Source organism: Hibiscus syriacus, unplaced genomic scaffold, assembly GCF_006381635.1.
Source record: "Hibiscus syriacus cultivar Baekdansim isolate YM2019G1 unplaced genomic scaffold, ASM638163v2 tig00117056_pilon, whole genome shotgun sequence".
Lineage (NCBI taxonomy): Eukaryota > Viridiplantae > Streptophyta > Magnoliopsida > Malvales > Malvaceae > Hibiscus > Hibiscus syriacus.
Window position 1 is genome coordinate 5733652 of NW_024063539.1, and position 20019 is coordinate 5753670.

The window sequence follows — 20019 nt, forward strand, 5'->3', positions numbered from 1 at the left end:
AGATCGGTTACTAGACTGTTGCAGTCTGTTGCGGCAACGGTTAAGTTGTTAGAGTAGTTAGTTTGTTGAATGTAATCAATGCACATAAGTTGAGCATGAGTTACAGTGCTGTTTATATAGCATATTGGTGCTTCCTTGTAAAAACACGATTTCATTCAAATGGTATAAGTTTCTTTTACAGTTTCTTTGCTTTAAGCAGTTTCCTAACATGTTTCGATAGCCGATATGGCTACTCCGAGCGGTGATTGGCGTTGGCAGTTATTTGAGCAACTATTGCCTCATGATATATTATTACGCATTGCTGCTTTGAAAGGTCCGAGCAACATGATGAACCAGGACTGTGTTGGGTGGCGTTGTAACAACGATCTTTCCTTTACCGTTAAATCAGCTTATGCTGTCAGACATGGTGACGCAATTATTTCTAATAATAAAGTCTGGAACATTATCCATAATTTTCAAGGTTTCCCAAGGATTAAACTCTTCATGTGGCTTGTTTATCGTCTAAAACTTATGACAAATGATGAACGCGTTCGTCGTCACTTTGCAATTGATACGAGTTGCTCGATTTGAGGGGCTGTGTGTGAAGACATAGACCATGTTTTGCGTTGGTGCCCAGCTGCTTACCATGTTTGGAATGAATTAATTTTGCATGATAACTGAACTCCTTTTTTGCTCTAGATATTCCAGATTGGATCGCTTGTAATTTGCAGGGAGATTCAAGCTTTGCTAAAAATCCTAGTAATTGGCACTTGATGTTTGCGGTGACTCTTTGGCATATTTGGCGTGCTCGTAATGCAAAGTTTATTGGAATATGCTCGATAATTGATGCTGAGTTGTGGGGTGCCTTTGTTGGTCTTAACTTCGCTTGGAATGCTGGTTTTCGTCAGGTAATTCTTGAACTTGATAGTATAGAAACCTTAAGGATTCTTAAGTTGGATTACAATGGAACTCACACGTTAGGATGGTATCTCAATGAGTTGAGGAGACGTAACTGGTGTGTTCAAATTCAACATGTTCTTCATAATGGAAACAAAGTTGCCGATACTTTGGCGAAATTTGCTTCTTTAATCATCTTGGATCCGATTCTTATTGATTTCCCGCCGACCTCGATCACTAAACTTCTTCTTGAAGATATGTTGGTGCTTGATTCCGTCTATTATCCTTTTAATTATATCTAAACTAAGTTAATAATATAATATCAATCAAAACTAAAACGATATCCCTTAGCAATACATTACATGCTTACTCAATAATATTTACCTTTTAACCGTTGCGAAACATCTATTTTCTCTTATGTTAAGATGTCTATTTCGAAAAGTTCAAAATTTAAGCCTATATATAAATTTATTATAATAAGTGTTGCATGCAATAATATAAATATAAAAGATAAATTATTTTACATTTTTCATAAAAAAATATATTTAATTTTTTTAAAAATGATATCATTAGTAAATACTATCTCGAAATTTCTTTTATTAATCTAAGATGATATAAATAGTATTTATTTTAAATATTCATCTATTTGACAATGAAAGTTTAAATATCTTTGCAGTCTTTGGTGTTTGAATCTGATACTTCTAAATATAACAATTATATATTTAATCATTGGAGTAATAGAAGATTTAAAAAAAAAATTACAAATGGAAAATATTGAATATGAAGTTAGAAAATTAGGTTGGCCGGTCTTTGTGTGAAGAAATGAAGTCGTTGCGAGGATAATTGCGTGACGCAGACGACATCGACCACGCGCTTCACATTGGAAAAAATAGAATAACCATAAATCCCACATTGTTGACGAATTGTAATGCATCCACCCAATCAACGTTTTGCACTTTTTGCCTTCGACCTACACCGTCCTAATTATTTTACTGATTTTTTTAAATAGAAAGACTAAAATGTAATTTGAGGTATAAACAAGGACTTATACAGTAATTGACCTATTTTAATAAATTGAATGGAAACCTTTATATTTTAATCAACGTACCATCAAATGACAATTCTATGTGATTATGGTTAAATGATATGAAGTGGTTAAAAAATAAAAATTTCAAAACTTCAATGATAAAACAATGATTTAAACAGCACTTTGATGTTAATTATTTTTAGGTACTTACCCACTTTAACAGCTCTTCATGCTTAGATTTGATGTATAAAAAGAGAAACCACGAACAATATATGTGTGAAATATAGGAGGATTATTAATTACTTAGTTAATTAATCAAAAACCAAGCCGTGGCTGCATAAAAAGAAAACAAGCATAATGGCACAGTCAAATTAAGCACACAAAATAGGTTGAAATGTGAAGGTTATTATTATATATATGTGTGCAGTGAATGACGGAATGATTTAAGTACTACACGTACATATGCAGAAATCATATTTGCATCTCCATAATAATTAAGTAGTTTATTATTTATTTTCAAACTTTTCAACTTTCCTTTTTCAAACTGAATCGGTTTAAATCAATTTTAATCATTAATTTAAAAATAAGAGTAGGAAAAATGGTGTGATTAAAGGACACGTTGGTGTTGATAGTGAAATTTAGCAATGACGATGTTGAGTTACAGTGTTAATAAATGATAATGATGATGATGGTTGTATGATGCAAGAGATGAATAAAGACGATAACATTTATTTGATTTTATCTCAGTGATGGATTTAAAAAAATATTTAACAGTGGACATATATATATATACTAATAACATGAATTTTTGTATAGGGTGAATATAAATAAAATTTCAGAATAAACACAACTAATAAAATAGAGAACTAATAGAAGTAAATTCAGATTTTACAATAGGTAGATCTCCACCCTAAAGAAGGCACAGATCCTCCGTGCTTCCACTTAGGCTGATAATTTAGGGTTAATGTAATAAATAGTGATAAGGTGTTAGGGTTGTAAGGCATTACTTTACGACTAAACGAAATGGAATGCATGGTTTGCTCTTGGTATTCATGAACTCTTCAAAAATTCTTTTCAAGCTTCATGCCATTAAACTTTAAAAAGAACGAGGTTCTTTATGAAATTCATAAAACGATGAAGCTGATTCTTACTTTCGAATCTCTTGAAGGACTCTAAATGCTTGGACTAACTTATCTTCCCAGTCTAATAGCTTAAGGTTTAGAGAGGAAGATGATAGAAGAGACCAAAGGAAAAAAGAAGCAAATGGAGGCAAATGAGAAGGAAATTAAGGCTTGTGTAGCCTTTTTCTTAATAAATATAGAGTGAATGCAAATGATAATACTTGTTCAAAGACTCCCAATCATTTGACAATGAACGTTTATACTCCTGCATACGTGATGCTTGAGCATTAAATCTTAAAAGATAATAAAATCTTGAACATTTCTATATACTTTTTATTTTACCTTTTTTCTTTAAAGCTCCCTCTATATCTTGAGCTTTGGTTCACATACAAATACATTCAAATGCCATTTACACACAATCAATCAATTAATCTAATAGTCAAAACTAAATGAACACAAAGATGGCGGATTAGGGTTCATCACGTTTTACCTTGTTTTGCATGAACGCACACCCTAATTCAACAATTTCCAGTCAAACTTTTCATGCTAGTTTATGGGTAAACTACCTCACATCTAAATTTGAAAAACTTCCTTCAATTCAAGATTTCAATCTAAATCCTTCCTCTCTATACGTACATTCAACAATGGAGGTTTTATAATACGAAGAAGATGAAGTTGAAAATAAGGAATAGGTGGCATTCTCAATCGGAGAAAATGAGGTATTTTAAGGGAATTTAATATTTTCCACTGACTAATCAATGGCTAGAATTAGCCATCACTCAATCCGATGGTGGATATTCCACCAATACTCTCCAATAACTATTAACTACGGTTTAATCATAATTTTAGGACCTCAATTCCCATCCTATACACAACTCCACCGCAACAAAGAACGTACTACGTACACTAATGACTTGGATACTTCGTTGCTAGGTGGGCGGCCCTATATAATTAATATAACCCCAATCCTTCTTCAATTTACTATTCATGGCCACACCCAAAATAAACATTAAAAAAATAAAATAATTTATTTCAAGAAAACAAAAGTAAAGGAATAAAACTACTTTTAGTCCTAAATTTGACAAAACTTTTAACTTGGTCCTTAAACTTTTTTCTATTCAAGTTAGTAATTGATCAACCCATTGTGATCTCAATAGGTAAAGGAAATATTAATCTCTCTAGAGGTCTCGAATTTGAGTGTTGTGTCTGCATGATGTGTGTGTTTTCAAAGGCTAAAAAAGATTCTAAACAAATACTACTTTATAATGATCACTACTATTAAAAAATAATCACTTCATGTTTTAAAATAATGATAAACTTCGATAAGTTTAAAGATTATTTATAACAGTTTGATAAATTTAATATAATAGTTGAAAAGTTAAAGATCATTTAGTTTTTGAAATTTTAATGATAAAAAATCAATTTAACATAATTTAATGATTATTTTAATACTTTAATCTAATAATTTTGATAATATAACTCTAAGAGATTAGATCACATGTCATCAAAATGAGCTCCAAATTCAAGTTAATATGGACTAAAAGAAAATTCAAACATCAAACTGGGAAAAATGATCAAATTCGATTATCCCAAAAGTAAAATTAGAAATACAATACCAGCGTACTAGTCTACTACCAAATTGTACATTTTTATTTCCCTTCTTATTATTTATGTTATTCTTCTATAGAGACAACAAAAAAGTAGACCAAAGTTGTGGAGCCAAGCCCAAGTTTCCAGTTGTTTCAGCTTTCATCGTCTTCGTCTTCGTCTTCTCGGATCTCGCTGCGTTTCCTTGCCTTTTACCCCTCGATTCCTTTTTTTTCGTTTTCCTGGAAAATTTTCCCCTCTTTTCACAAATAGAGACGCAAGCCCTGGTCCGATGGTTGGTACCTGGAAATAAGGGGAATTTTCAGATCTGCGATTACCATGAAGTAAACAGGTTGAAGGCGGTGGTTTCTTTTACTTTTTTGTTTGTTGCTTTTTTTCGCGAGATGATGAAGCGTTAAGCTGAGATTTCGTCAAAGGTATCTGATTTATTTACTCGTGCTCCTGTATTTGCTGCTTGCTTGTATTGTATGATTCATCTGGGTGTTTTTAATCTTAATTTTAATTTTTGTTGCATGTCTTCAGTTCTTCTCAATCATTGTCTGATCAGATAATCAGCCGTGAAACTCTCAAGCTGAGGTTTTTGTGAAAGGTATCTTGTTTTTAAATCTTCTTTGTTTACTTATCCGCCTGTATTTGCTGTTTACTTGTATAATTGTATCATTCGTATAGCTCTCTTTTGGTTTTAATTTTGCTTTTACGTGTCTTGATAGTTGAATATGATTCTTATCTAGGCCCCAATCTTTGTTTGATCTTATAATCTGCGCTGAAAATTATGATCCAAAAGATTTCATCTCAACCATCATCATCCCCTTTTAAGATTTGACCGTTCATCTTTCTTATTTTGACTTTTTTATGAGATGAACCACATTCTTGTATGCTAGTTATATTTATTTATGTAATCCCCAAAATTACTTGTTAAAATAGTCATTTCTTTTGTCCAGAGATCGTTTGGTGTCTGGAAAAACAAGTTAGTTTCAGACCCATGGAGGAGGTAGGCGCTCAAGTAGCTTCTCCCATATTTATGCACCAGGTCCTTGGCAGCCACTTCTGCGAACCACCTTCTTTGTCCAAGAAACGTGACCTTCCTTATGGAGGCCCTGATTTTCAGTACCAAAATCCTTTGCAACAGCGTGTTGCCAACCCCAGGGACAATTGGAATCCGAAGCTATGGGAGTGGGATGCAGTAAGATTCATTGCCAAACCCTTGAACACGGAGATTCTGCAGTCTGGTACTGCCACGGGAGAACAGAAAAAAAATGGTCACGCTAATGGCAATGAAACCTCTATAACATCCAATAATGCCACTGCAGTAAATGATGATGACGAGAGGCTGCAACTGAATCTAGGCGGGGGTTTGAACTCTATGGAAGAGAATGTGTCCAGGCCTAACAAAAAGGTCCGTGTTGGATCCCCTGGGAGTACCAATTACCCCATGTGTCAGGTTGATAATTGTAAGGAAGATCTTTCTAACTCAAAGGACTATCACCGTCGGCATAAAGTGTGTGAGATACATAGTAAAGCGACTAAAGCTCTTGTCGAGAAGCAGATGCAAAGGTTCTGCCAGCAGTGTAGCAGGTTGCTACTTTTATGTTCTTGTTCTCAAACTTTTCACCCTTGGCCTCAAGTTTTAGCTATTGGTTGAACCCACATCATCTTTTATTTCTTTTCTCCAGGTTTCACCCTCTTTCTGAGTTTGATGAGGGGAAAAGAAGTTGTAGGCGTAGACTTGCTGGGCATAATCGCCGTAGAAGGAAGACACAACCTGAAGATGTGACATCACGACTTTTACTCCCTGTAAACAATGATAATGCTGGGAATGGAAATTTAGATATAGTCAATTTGCTAGCTCTTTTGGCTTGGATGCAAGGCAAGAAATTTATTCTAAAAATGCGATAAAATTTCAAATTACTATTTTATGTTAAAGATGATGTTTGTGTGCTTAAATATAGGAAAAACAGATGACAAAAGCATCAATTCCTCACCAGTACCAAATAGAGATCAACTTGTTCAGATTCTTGGTAAGATAAATTCATTACCTTTGCCCATGGACCTGGCTGCAAAGTTAGCCAATGTTGGAGCATTGAGCAGGAAGAGCCAGGAGGAGCCTTCGATAGGTGATCAGCACCAGTTGAATGGGAAAAACACATCTTCTCCGTCTACAGTGGATTTGCTTGCTGCCCTTTCAGCTACATTGTCATCCTCTTCTTCTGATGCCCTTGCAAATTTATCTCAAAGAAGCAGCCACAGCAGTGATAGCCACAAGACCAAGTCGATCTGTCCTGATAATGTATCTGCTCCCAGTTCAGGAAACAGAGCTCCTCTGGAGTTTACTTCAATTGGGGGAGAAAGAAGTAGCACAAGCTATCAATCTCCTGTTGAAGATTCTGAATTCCAGATTCAGGAAACTAGAGCTAATTTACCATTGCAGATATTTAGCTCCTCTCCTGAGGATGACAGCCCACCAAAACTAGCATCTTCTAGGAAGTATTTCTCTTCCGACAGTAGCAATCCAATGGAGGAAAGATCTCCATCTTCATCTCCAGTTATGCAGAATTTATTCCCAATGCATAGCACAACTGAACCAGTCAAATATGAGAAACCACCCATTAGAAGAGACACCATTGCAAATGGCGAAGCAAGCAGGGCTCATGGTTCTACTCTTCCTCTTGAGCTCTTTAGTGGGTCGAAAATAGGAAGGGGACATTACTCATTTCAACATTTCCCTTCACAAACTGGGTACACATCTTCTGGGTCAGATCATTCCCCCCTTAGCTTGAACTCTGATTCTCAGGTATAATAGAAGCGGTACCTGTTTTAATTTATATTCAAGTTACACTTTATTTTTCTTTCTTTTACCATGATGTGCTTGGGCATGTGTGTTACATTGACATTTCTGATGGCTGAATGGGTTCCGACTTCGGAGCAGGATCGTACTGGGCGGATAATTTTCAAGCTGTTTGACAAGGACCCCAGCCACTTACCTGGTGCACTGCGGAGCCAGGTGAGGAGTTATTTTCCAATTTTGGCTTTTTTGTCACATATGATAGGAAGTGGAGGGTACATGATGGCCTTTCTTGTAGGGAGTTATTGATGATTCTGATCACTCATTTTGCAGATCTATAATTGGCTTTCAAATAGTCCGTCTGAAATGGAGAGCTATATAAGGCCTGGATGTGTGGTTCTGTCAATCTATTTGTCAATGTCTTCTGCTGCCTGGGAGCATGTGAGTGTGTTACTACATTATGCATTTGTCGCTTTCCCTTTGTCCAACAGTGAGCTGACCATTTGTAGGGTGCGTTAATTTTTTTTCCAGCTTGAAGGAAACCTGCTTCAGTATGTCAATTGTTTGTTGCAAGACTCAGATTTAGATTTTTGGAGGAAGGCACGGTTTTTGGTTCATGCTGGGAACCAGCTGTTAGCATCTCATAAAGATGGTAAGTATGATGGAAATTTGTGCTTTTTTGTTGTACAGCTTCAAACTTTCCTTTTGATACAAAACATTATTATTTTATTTAGATACTCCTTAGGAATGTCCTTATTTAGATAGTTTCATTTTTTTCTGAACTTTTTCAGGAAAGATTCGTCTATGCAAATCCTGGAGATCATGGAGTTCACCTGAGTTGATCTCTGTGTCTCCTCTGGCCATTGTGGCTGGACAGGAAACCTCTCTTTTAGTGAGGGGTCAAAATTTCACTAATCCTGGCACCGAGTAAGCAAAACGAGCATTTTATTTGAGAACTTTCAATTTCTTCCTTTTGTCTTTGTATTTTTGAACTGTCAATTTGAAAACTGTGCAGGATTCATTGTGCGTACATGGGTGGATACTCATCAATGCAAATTAGTGGGTTAACATATAAGGGAGTTGCATATGACGAGGTAAACATGGACGGTTTTAAGATTCAGGTTCCATCACCGAAAGCACTAGGTCGCTGTTTCATTGAGGTAAAACGTTATATCGAATAGTCTGGATCATCCTCAGAATTCTGGAGGATTGTGAAGTTGTTTGTTGACTTTTCCCCAAATTTTGATCAGGTGGAGAATGGCTTCAAGGGCAACAGTTTTCCTATTATAATAGCTGATGCTGCCATTTGTAAAGAATTGAGACTTCTGGAATCTGAACTTGACATAGAAGCTAAAGCTTCTGATATTATTCCTGAAGAGAATGCTTATGATTGTCACCGTACACGGTCAAGGGAGGAAGTCCTGCACTTTCTGAATGAGCTCGGATGGCTATTCCAGAGAAGCACTAATCCCTTGCACAAGAGTTCTGATCATTCTCTTTACCGGTTCAAATTTTTGCTCATATTCTCTGTTGAGAGAGACTATTGTGCTTTGGTAAAGGTACTTCTTGACATGCTGGTGGAAAGCAGCTTGGATACGGATGGGCTATCCAAGGAGTCAGTGGCCGTGCTTTCTGAAATTCATCTCTTAAGCCGAGCAGTGAAAAGAAGGTGCAGGAATATGGCTGACTTGCTTGTACAGTATTCTATTAATAGCAGCTATGAAAGCTCAAAAAAATATATCTTCCCACCAAATCTTGAAGGTGCTGGTGGAGTCACACCTTTACATTTGGCTGCATGTACATCCGGTTCAGATGATTTGGTAGATGTGCTGACGAATGATCCACAGGAGGTACGAGTTATTGCAGCATTTCATTTAGGTTTAATACAAGGAATTGAAACTCCTCCCTGATAATCTGTCGGACTATTTTAGTTAAATAGGATCATTTCTTGCATCCTAGAGTAGAAGTACTCTTCCTCTACTGATACATTGCTGATCTTATCCTGAACATAAATGATAAAAACCGGGTTTAGACCTTTCTCTTAATTTTTGAAAAGAGATGGGAAGGTGGTTGGCACATTGTTTTTATACATACTTGGCCAAATGTATCTATTTCATTTATTTGTAAATTATTTACTAAAGATTTCAACTTCTTTGTAGATTGGTTTGAGCTGCTGGAATTCCCTTCTGGATGCAAATGGGCAATCTCCATATGCCTATGCTATGATGAGAAACAACCATTCTTACAACAAATTGGTGGCCGGCAAATATGCTGATAGAAAGAATGGTCAAGTTTCTTTGACTATTGGTGACGAGTGCTTGGGCATCACTGCAGCGCAGTTAAGCAAGAAAACTTCACAGTTAAAACAAAACCGTAGTTCTTGTGCCAAGTGTGCAGTTGTGGTAACAAAGTATAGCCACAGGTTTCCAGGTTCAAATGGTTTGCTCCAACGTCCTTATGTTCATTCAATGCTTGCCATTGCTGCTGTCTGTGTTTGTGTCTGCTTATTCATGAGGGGTTCGCCTGACATTGGCAAAGTTTCTCCCTTCAAGTGGGAAAATTTGCATTATGGCACAATTTAATTGGTAGGGAACAAATCATTTTGAAGCAAGTAACAAACTAGGGGCAGATTATGCAGGGTTCTGTGGACATTTGAGCCCAAGTGAAGTGAATGGATAAAACTGGCTTTGGTACAGGGGAACACTCCATATGCTGCTTATTGCTTGTTTAGCATACCTGAGATGTGGGGTATCCCCCTGAAGGCTCTGCCCTTGTTTTGGCCTATGTATATTGGATTGTGGTAATCTCAGATCCTAAAGACCATACATAGGCCGAGATTATACCTGGAAGAGATGAGAGGCACAAGCATGGACGAATGTTGCTACTGGTAAAATTTTGGATTGGAAATGTCAAAAAGTTAAAAAGGCAAGAGTTCTCAGAGAAGATTTAAGCAATCATTTCTGGGAAATAAATAGAAATAAAGTCAACTTAATATTCAGGTGGTTGTATTGTATTCTATTGTGTTTGCATGTTTCACTTTGATTTGATTCCTTGAGAGTATTTTAGAGCTTGTATTAGTTTCATTATCATCTCATTGTAAAATTGTTGAACGTGTAGGATCGATTATTTCGCACAATGTTGTACTTTGTACGAATACCAATTATATATCAGTAAGTTTAATCATTATTTGTATCCCATTTGCATGACGTGTCATTATAACTTTTTTTTATATTTTTATGTGTAAAAATAATATATATAGTTATATTTATAAGATTAAAATTAAATTTTGACGACACATGACAATTTTTATATAGTGTGTTAATGGGATCTGAAGGGAATGATCTATCTTCTTAAAAGTTTTAATATTTTTTTTAATATATTTTAATAATTTCTATTTATAATTTAATTTTACTTTTTAAAATATTATAAAATTTTCATTCAACATAAAATTATACATTTGTCTTCATAATAATGTGTTAATGGGATGGGAAATTGGGAATGTACACAAGGCGATTGAAACAATACTTGGTCTGTGTTTGTTTTTTATGTGCCGTGAGAATATCTATAATATGAAGGGAGAATGGTTATTGGTTGAAAATTGGATACGTAGGGGCTTGGTCAATTAGCGGTAGACAGTGCTTGCATGCGTGGATGCGTTTCATAATTGGATAAATCGTCGAGCTACAAATTATTAGGTATATTTGTTGATATTATTAGGTATATTTGTTGATATTATTAAAGAAGAAGAAAGCATCAAGGGTTGCATGTTGATGACTTGATGATAAATAAGGTTGGCACGACCTCCGGAAAGCGATGCTTTTTATATATGGTGCGAGGTTGGTCTTGATGCCCGGGATGATGAGTCTCGATCCATCTTTGGTCTTGAAGGAGAGTAACTACATACCTATTATTTTAGTCGTTAAAAAAATCACCGTTAAAAAACTAAGAAAATGATTTAAAACCATCATCTTAATTTTATTCTTCTTTTATTTTCTATAGAAACAAATGATCTGAATACCGATCAACCGTCATCTAACCATCAATTATAATTTTCTCTTCCAATCAAAATGAAAGTTGTTTGCTCAATAAGATATTTTACTAACTAAAGTATAATTGGGAAATGTTTTTGACCCCAAAAGAAGCTTACCCCAGCCTAATATTTTACTGATAAGATTCAGTTCAACAACAAAAAATTATAAATTTATAATATAAATGATTAAAATATTATTGTTTTAAAAATTGATGTTAAAACATGAATAAAAATAAAATGGAAGTGATCATTTCAGTAGTTTATCCTAACAAATAACGGCTGCGCATTGATTGTGTTTGTGCTCCAAGTAAGTGACTTCACACTACTGTTTTGAAAACCGGATCAGACCGATCGGTTTAACCGGGAACCGTTGCTTAGTTCGATTTAATCTAAACCGGTTAAATCGTTATTAGTGAACCGGTCAGAATCGTTGAACCGTTCGAACCGGACCGGTTGAAAACCGGAAAAAATCGGAAAAAACCGGGATTTTTGTTTTTTTTTTAAAATTAAACCAAACAACGTCGTTTGTTAAACGAGCCAAGTCAAACTCGAGTATTACTAAGCTCGACTAGAACTTAAAAACTTTAAAAGTAAGCTCAACTCAACTCAAACTCGAAATATAATATTGAAACTTGAACTCAAAAAGGCTTGAACTCAAAAAAAAAAATTAGAAGCTCGATTGAAGCCTAAAATTTGAGTTTGATTGAAGTGAAAGAATAGTTCACTCAATGCTCACAAAAAAACTCCATGATTTTGAATGCCAAATTACCTCTATTATTTATAGAAGTTAATTGTTATGCGTTTCTATGTTTCTTAGCAATGTGAGATTGTTTTGTTCTCATATTTTTTACTCTTTAGACTTTTGGATGCTTTTCTATGTTTCTTAGCCATGTGGAATTGTTTTTAAAAAAAAATTAAACCAAACAATATCATTTTGTTATGATTTTTTTAACCCCAAATTTATTTTTTAATTATAGTTATATAATTATATTTATTATTTAATATGTTTTACCTTAAATATTATGTTGTAGTTAATTTGAATCATTTTGTTTCACTTGATTTTATGGTTTTTAACTTATATATGTTATGACTTGCTTTGAATATGACTTATGATATACAAAATTATTTTTTATTAAATATTTTTGATATTTTTATTTAATTTTTTAAATAATTATGACGTCGTCCGGTTCTTCCGATCGATCAGACCGATTCTTCCGATCGATTAGACCAGTTCGATCGGTTAAATCAGTGAACCGGTAGCATGACCGGTTCACTAACCGGTTTGATTATGAAAACCATGCTTCACACACACCACAACGCGTCATTGCTGAGTTCACACAGTGCTGGCTCAGTCTCTCTTTCTTTCTTTTGATAATAACGTGTGAATTCAAACTCCGTTTAATGCACTCAATTGTATTATCAACGTTATGGAGAGACAGGGTTCTAACTTTTATGGTATAATTACTTTTAACATCCTCATTACTTTTGAGATTAATGAAATCAAGTTAATATTATTTTATTTTCTTTTTTTGAGATTAATCAAATTAAGTTCGAATCTCCACTTTACTCTTTTACTACTTTTAGATAGCTTTGAATTTAATATCTAAATAATTTGACCCCATGATTGTATCTTAATTTCGTCTCTGTCTATTATGATTATATATAGATCGTTACAATAATTGTTTTTATAATTATTTAAAATTGTATTGATATTTTTATGCTTATAATTATAATAATTTTAAAAAATACCTTCGTTTTTTAAACTTTTGTGATTAATTTTTTGAATAAAAAATTTTGTGATATAAAGGATACAGCAAGGGTAGGCAAAAGTCAAAAATGACAGTTGGAAGAAGACGACACTCTAGAAATAAGAATGTCGCAAAGTAAGTCATGAGTCAGCATCAATCGGCTGTACGTATCTCTATCCCCTGTTTCGTTGAAAACTACAGCATTTGACTTTTACCAACTCTGTTAACGGTATTTCGTGTTCACCGCGTGACGGCGTCGCTGGCGTCATTAACCCACGTTCACATCTCCTTCTCCTGTCCCATTCACTCGTTTCTTCTAGTTCATTCATCTATATAACAATACCAACAATAATAACAGTATTTGTTTCTCTATGTTCAACTCGACTCCATTGAATACATCTGTTTCCAGATCCGCCGACATCGACTCAATTCTTGTTCTTCTGTTGATTGTTGATTCTCTGTACATGCAAAATGGGAACCTGCTTCTCTTCCGAGGAATTGATGTCCGAATCAACGCATCACGCAACTGCTCATGTTGTTTCAGTCAATGGCGATCTTCACAGATATAACCTCCCCGTCTTCGTCTCTCAGGTTCTTCACGCCGAAACTGCTTCGTCTTCGTCTTCTTCTGATATCTTCCTTTGCAACTCCGACAGTTTGTCATATGAAGAATACATCCCGGCCTTGGATGTCGACGATCAGCTGCAAGCCAATCAGATGTACTTCGTGCTCCCTATTTTGAAGCTCCAGCATCGATTGGCCTCCAAGGACATGGCGGCTTTGGCCGTCAAAGCCAGCCTTGCTATGGAAAACGATTCCAAAAACTACTCTAATCGCCGCAAGAAGGCTCGGATTTCACCCGTGACGGTCGCCGCCGCCTATCAATCGCCTTCCGATTCTGTTGGTCCCGGCGCCAAGTCCTTCTCGAAACCGCAACCTCGGCAGCCCGGGATGTCGAGATCGGGTTCCATTAGAAAATTCCAGAGATACACCTCCAGACGAGCTAAATTGGCCGTTCGATCTTTTAAGCTGAGATTGTCCACCATTTACGAAGGTTCCGTTCTGTAATCTCTCTACGGATTGATCAACCTTTTCATGCTAATTTTTTTTCATGAATTACAATGTAAAATTTACTTTTAATTCATTCACTACATCCAACCCTTTTCTGTATAGGAATTTGAGACATCGTGAGTATGTTCTTTTTTGTTGAAAAAAAATTCTGAGATTCAATCATTTCACTGTTACATTGATTTCCTCCCCTGGGTTTTTATGTAATTTCCTGCTCTTTGAATCAATTGGAGCATCTAAATATCAACATCGAAACTCCAAATGCTGAAGTTGTGGTCTCCATTGATTATTTGTTTTACAAGTTGAAATGTAAAGGAAAAGTACACAAATTGTTCCCGATTATAAAATATTATTTTATTGAGTCATCTGATTATTAAAAGTTATAAAATAGTTCATTGACTATAAGATTTTTTAAGTCCCTTGACTATTAAAAGTTACAAAATGGTCACTAAACTATTCATATGTTCCAAAATCATCATTTTCCGTTAAAAAATTTGGCATCCGTCTGAATTGGACATTAACCCGCTGACTTAGATATGATAAAATCATATTTTCATATTGTCTACTGGCACCACCGTTACTTTCAAGCATTGGCTCGCTAGCATAATATTTCAAGAACTAACTCAACGACATAATATAAATGGAGTTTTTGATCCTCAAAATACAACTAAAATGATTATGAGATCAGATTTTATCATATGTCAGTCAACAAGTTAACGTCAATTTCATATGACCACATCTTTTAACGGAAAAGGACGTGTTTGAAATATATGAATAGTCGAATGACCACTTTGTAAATTTTAATAATCAAACGACTCAACAAAGCAACACTCTATAGTCGAGGGACTATTTTGTAACTTTCAATAGTCAAAAAAACTCAACAAAGAAACACCCTTTAATAGGAGGACCGTTTGTGTATTTTATCCAAATGTAAATTGGATTTGTTTGATACCATAATTTTAACCGAATTCGAAGTCTTTACATGTGGATTGTAAGCCATAGAGAGCATATTTATTTATTTCTGATTCGGTTCCAAAATTCTACTTATTTTGTGTGTTTCTTTATAGCAGGCATAGTGATTAAGAATATTATACTATTCATGCTCGAATATTGATACTATTAATAAAGGATAATCATAAATCTAAACATATTTTATATAAGCGATTATTTCAGTATTGGTTGGTCAAGCATTTCTCTATAATATTATCCTCTTAAATTCGATAATTTCGACTAGATCATATTTTTATCTTATCTTACCGGATTTTAATTATTATCTTATTGGTTGGTCAAGCATTTCTCTATAATGTTATGAGATATTATTTCCTCCCAGATTATCTACTTGATGATATTATACATGTACTCCACAATTACTAGTGGTCAGGGTCATAATAATATACGAGGATGACTGTTTTTTTAATTAATTATTTATCAATCAAGATCTTCTGAATATATATTATCTTGTAATCGTCTATACTAATAAAAAAGAACTCCCAGACTACCTAAGCGTTTAATGTCAACCTAAACGTGTAATATGGGATAACAGCATTCCCAGAAAAAATATATATATATGGGTATAAATGCAGTAATGTAATCTGGGTATGATATCTTTTAAAATTATATATATGGTATAATAATTAAATTTTATATCTAATGCAATATATGTTAATCAACATTATTTTATCTGATATTCTATATTACATTATACAAAAAATAGAAAATAATAAATAATCAGATAAAATTAAGGGAAATGAAATACATGTTAAAAAAGCGTTTTTCATTTTTAGGAAAATCAAAATTTATTGTCCTTCATTGATATACTAGAAAATTTATTTTAACATATTTTAATAGAATAATGATTAAAAAAATTATTAAAAATTATTTTTCATTTTCAATAAAAAGGGATATATTTCAGGGTTTCAATATAATTGATACATAAAATTCAAAAAACTTCTTTACATTTTTAATATGATTGTTTAAATTCATAAATATGAAAATAATGCACACTTAAATATTACTAAATTTATGTCCTTTTGTCAATCAAGCTTGTAATACATTAGCAAAGAATATCCTTTTAATCTTAATTGATAAAAATATTATATTTAATCTAATAAATTTATTACGCTCTGAATTTTGTATCCAAACTTATTAATTTTATTATTTTATTAATTTAAATTAATAACAGAGAAAAATAAAAAAAAATATTTTGAAAACATTGAATGTAGCGGTTTTTAAAGAAATAAATGGATTGTTAAGTTACATAATTCTCTCACATGTCATATTTTCAACCCCAAAATTGAGTTGTTAAATTATCTTAATTGATATTAAACATCTTCGGTTTCCAAATGGGAGCAGCCCGCTTCCCTTTAAAACCATGCATGCGCCATTTTATTAAGCATTGGAAGCAAACATGAATTCATCTCCGATTAACTGGTTCCTCCTCTCTCTACTGCTGTTTTCTATTTCCAGCGTATCAGGTTTCCTGGTTAAACCTATAACAACTGTGGTAATCCATAACGATATTGGAGCCGGATCATATCTCACCTTCCATTGCAAGTCGAAGAACGATGACTTGGGCGTACACGTTCTCACTTACGGGTATACCTACACGATCAAGTTCCGGCCACTCTTCATGACGGGAACCTTGTATTTCTGCGGCTTTGAATGGGATGGGACAGTGCATCGGTTCGACATTTACGATGAAGACAGGGATGACCCTATTTGTACACATTGCGAGTGGAAAATAAAGCCCACTGGTCCGTGCATGCAAAATCCAAGAAACTCCAAATTTGATATTTGTTACGGCTGGAAACCTTAGTCGCTCTCGCAGCTATCTGTAATCAACACTTTTTTTTTTATCTCTTGAAATAAATAAATGATTCCGGTAGCTACTCTAATCGCAAACACAGTTTGATAAGGAGTTTTTGTTAAGAAACAATAACCGGTTAGAACCCTTTGTTTGTGTTGTAAGTTGTCTTGGTTGCGGTAGAAACAAATGCACCGCCAACTTTTGTGTCTATTGGATGCTTATTGCTACACTTGGGTGATGGTGTTATTCGTGCGGTGAGTTGTCTTTGTGGGTGATGGTGTTCTTTCAGGTTATAAATAGGACTTTAGCTCTTAATCATAAATAAAATGATCTTTGCCGAGAAAAAAATAAACAAAAAGACAATCACAACCCTGAATATATTTTATAAGTGCGACATGAATAATGCCAAAAAAACATATTTTATAAGTGCTTAATCCAGTTTGACAAGGATTCCTGATGTGATGCAGCCCCTTTAAAAATGCTTTTTCTATGTTGTATCTCTTAACAAATAGTAAAGGAAGGGTGGTAACTGAGATAATTAATAACAATAGTTTTAAGAGCGTAAATTGGCATGATCTTTTTTGGAGGCCACTATTTTGATTTTTTAAAAATTCAACTCATTCGAAAAAAATTCGATATCCATAATAATCGTCATTCACAACCGTAATAACATAATACATCCGAAAACGAGGTCATAATTGTAATTTAAATCTCTGATTCTGAAAATGATGATAATGTCGTAATAGATAAGAAATTTTCAAATTTTCATAAACATGTTTGCATGTCTCTATTCTCGATTGTGCATCTGCTATTTTGCTGGGTATGTGTCTAATATGGTTATTGGCTATTTTAAGATCCTTAGGGACTGGTTAGTTTTTTCCAAAACTGTATAACGGACGCTGTCCATCTTTGTTATGAATATCCCTCATAACATTGATCGCATCTTTACAAGATACAACATATCCTCCATACACAGCAAGTAGTTCGACTATATCAAAGAATAACAGATAAACTTATAACGCTATTAATAATAGAAAAAAGAATTTTAAAAAATGTATTTTGAAAACATTGAATGTAGCAGTTTTTTAAAGAAATAAATGGATTGTTAAGTTACATGATTCTCTTCATCATCATCTTTCCAACTCTAAATTTTGTTTTTAAATTATCTTAATTAATATTGCACGTCTTCGGTTTCCAAATGGGAGCAGCCCGTTTCCACTTTAAAACCATTCACGTGCTCATTCTGTTGAGCATCAGGAAGTGTAATCGCCATTTTATTACCTAAACCCAACCGGCCTCAAGCCCAAACGAGAACCCAAAATCCGACCTAAATGTCTAAACACCAAACCCGACCCGAAACCCAAAAAACCTAACCCCTATTGTAGCCGTCCTAAACACCCCAATCAATGACCACCACCCTCAGCCCCAATCACAGCAAAGTCTCCACTCAATTGCTCATCTCCAGCTCGACGCTACCTACAGAAAACAACCAAAAAGAAACAAATTGCAATCATTTCTATTTTCTGTAAAAATGGGTATAAAACCCGAGCAAGAATGATGTAAACCTCTCGGGTTTCTCTAGTCTAAAAACTCTGTATTTTTTCGAAGCAATAAACAACAACCATTTCAAGGTTATTTTATTCTTTTGTTTTTTCAGTTTGATTTTTTTCCTATCCTTTAGTTTCGAAAAATAAAAAAAAGAAGGAACAGAGATTTACATTCGGCAGGCGCCTCGTCGGCAACCAGGGTCTTATTCGGCCAATTCAAGCTGCGAGGAGGAGCGCCTTGAGGAGGGGAGCAACATACTAAAATTTGGGCCCAATCCAACGACGAACGACGGAGATTCGAGCGGTGGAGGTCGAGAGGCTCTCGGCTCACTTCACGACGTTGGAGGCTGTTTCGTGCGAAACCTAGCCCAGGTTGACGATGGGGAGGTTGAGACGATCCTCCTGGTGAATTTTGGTGTCCAAAGGCCACCAACGACACGATGGCCGAATTCTTAGAGAGAAAATTTTAAAAACAAAATAAAAGAAAAAAGTTATTATTTATAGAAAAAAAATTCGGGGGAAATCACATAGAGGTCCCCCGAGTTTTCACGTGTTTTTACAAAATGGTCAAGTTCAGGGACTTCATAATGTACCCATTTTCGTTTGTGTTTTGTAATTTTTTGGTATAATTATTGTTTAGTCCCCCAACATTTCACATGTTTTTACAAAATGGTCTATGTAGGGACTTGTTTCATAATTTATCTATTTTTATGCATGTTATATTTTTGGGCAAATTCACTGTTTAGTCCCTTATGTTTGCCGTGTTTTTGCATTTTGTTCACTGGACCTCCATTTTTTGATTTATTGCACTTTTTATCATTTTATTTTATTTTAATTTAGTCACTGTTTATTTTTGATTTAACTAATGTTATTTTGTTTTATGCAATTTAGTCATTGTTTATTTTTAATTTAGCTATTGTTATTTTATTTTATGCAATTTAGTTATTGTTTATTTCTAATTTAGCTACTGTTATTTTATTTTATGCAATTTAGTCACTGTTTATTTTTGATTTAGCTACTGTTTTATCTTGTTACATTTTAGTCCCAATTTAAATTACTTTTATTTTAGGTTTAGTCGTTAAATTAGGGGAATTCTTAATTTGGTCATCGCTTTTGCTCGAGGTTCCAATTTATATATTCGAATCTTAAATTTAATTTCGATTAATATCATAGCCTCTATTTTAGGTTAGATTTCAAATTAGTCTTTTAATTTAGGGAATAATACGAGTTGACCCTCACCTAAATGCTCGAGGGACCATCTCAGTTATTCGATTTGATAATTGATTAAAATCAAATAAGATTAATATTAGAGCCTACATTTTTAGGTTTATGCCTCTAGGTTCTTTAATTTTCATAATTCGACACTTTAAGACATAAAAAGCCTTAATTTACCCTTAACTTAATTA

At 34.2% G+C, this 20019-nt stretch overlaps 3 protein-coding genes across 4 annotated transcripts in view; 2 read left to right on the forward strand and 1 right to left on the reverse strand.

Annotated features, from left to right (window-relative positions):
• Positions 1-7350, reverse strand: part of LOC120198188 (AT-rich interactive domain-containing protein 5-like) — a 29592-nt gene extending 22242 nt beyond the window's left edge. Inside the window, exon 1 of the mRNA XM_039199553.1 lies at positions 7340-7350. The gene's annotated coding sequence lies outside the window, so the exon portion shown is untranslated. The remainder of the gene's footprint in view (positions 1-7339) is intronic.
• Positions 4701-10464, forward strand: LOC120198187 (squamosa promoter-binding-like protein 14). Of its 2 annotated transcripts, none has more exons than XM_039199550.1 (12): positions 4701-5053; positions 5152-5221; positions 5574-6207; positions 6306-6499; positions 6582-7423; positions 7559-7633; positions 7748-7855; positions 7946-8066; positions 8206-8341; positions 8430-8574; positions 8665-9264; positions 9574-10464. In XM_039199550.1, the coding sequence occupies exons 3-12, from the start codon at positions 5615-5617 to the stop codon at positions 9994-9996; spliced, it is 3237 nt and encodes a 1078-aa protein (XP_039055481.1). In that variant the 5' UTR covers positions 4701-5053; positions 5152-5221; positions 5574-5614; the 3' UTR covers positions 9997-10464. The 2 variants fall into 2 exon arrangements, with proteins under 2 accessions (XP_039055481.1, XP_039055480.1); XM_039199549.1 differs by having other exon boundaries at positions 4701-5048; positions 5155-5221.
• Positions 10465-13603: 3139 nt separating this feature from the next.
• Positions 13604-14362, forward strand: LOC120198110. Its single transcript, XM_039199488.1, has one exon. The coding sequence runs from the start codon at positions 13664-13666 to the stop codon at positions 14258-14260; it is 597 nt and encodes a 198-aa protein (XP_039055419.1). The 5' UTR covers positions 13604-13663; the 3' UTR covers positions 14261-14362.
• Positions 14363-20019: the final 5657 nt, after the last annotated feature.

Coding starts and splice junctions, on each gene's coding strand:
- LOC120198110 (XM_039199488.1), top strand. CDS start 13,664: ATGGGAACCTGCTTCTCTTCCGAGGAATTGATGTCCGAATCAACGCAT.
- LOC120198187 (XM_039199550.1), top strand. CDS start 5,615: ATGGAGGAGGTAGGCGCTCAAGTAGCTTCTCCCATATTTATGCACCAG. Junction 6,500..6,581: donor TCTTTTGGCTTGGATGCAAG/GCAAGAAATTTA, acceptor GCTTAAATATAG/GAAAAACAGATGACAAAAGC. Junction 9,265..9,573: donor TGACGAATGATCCACAGGAG/GTACGAGTTATT, acceptor ACTTCTTTGTAG/ATTGGTTTGAGCTGCTGGAA.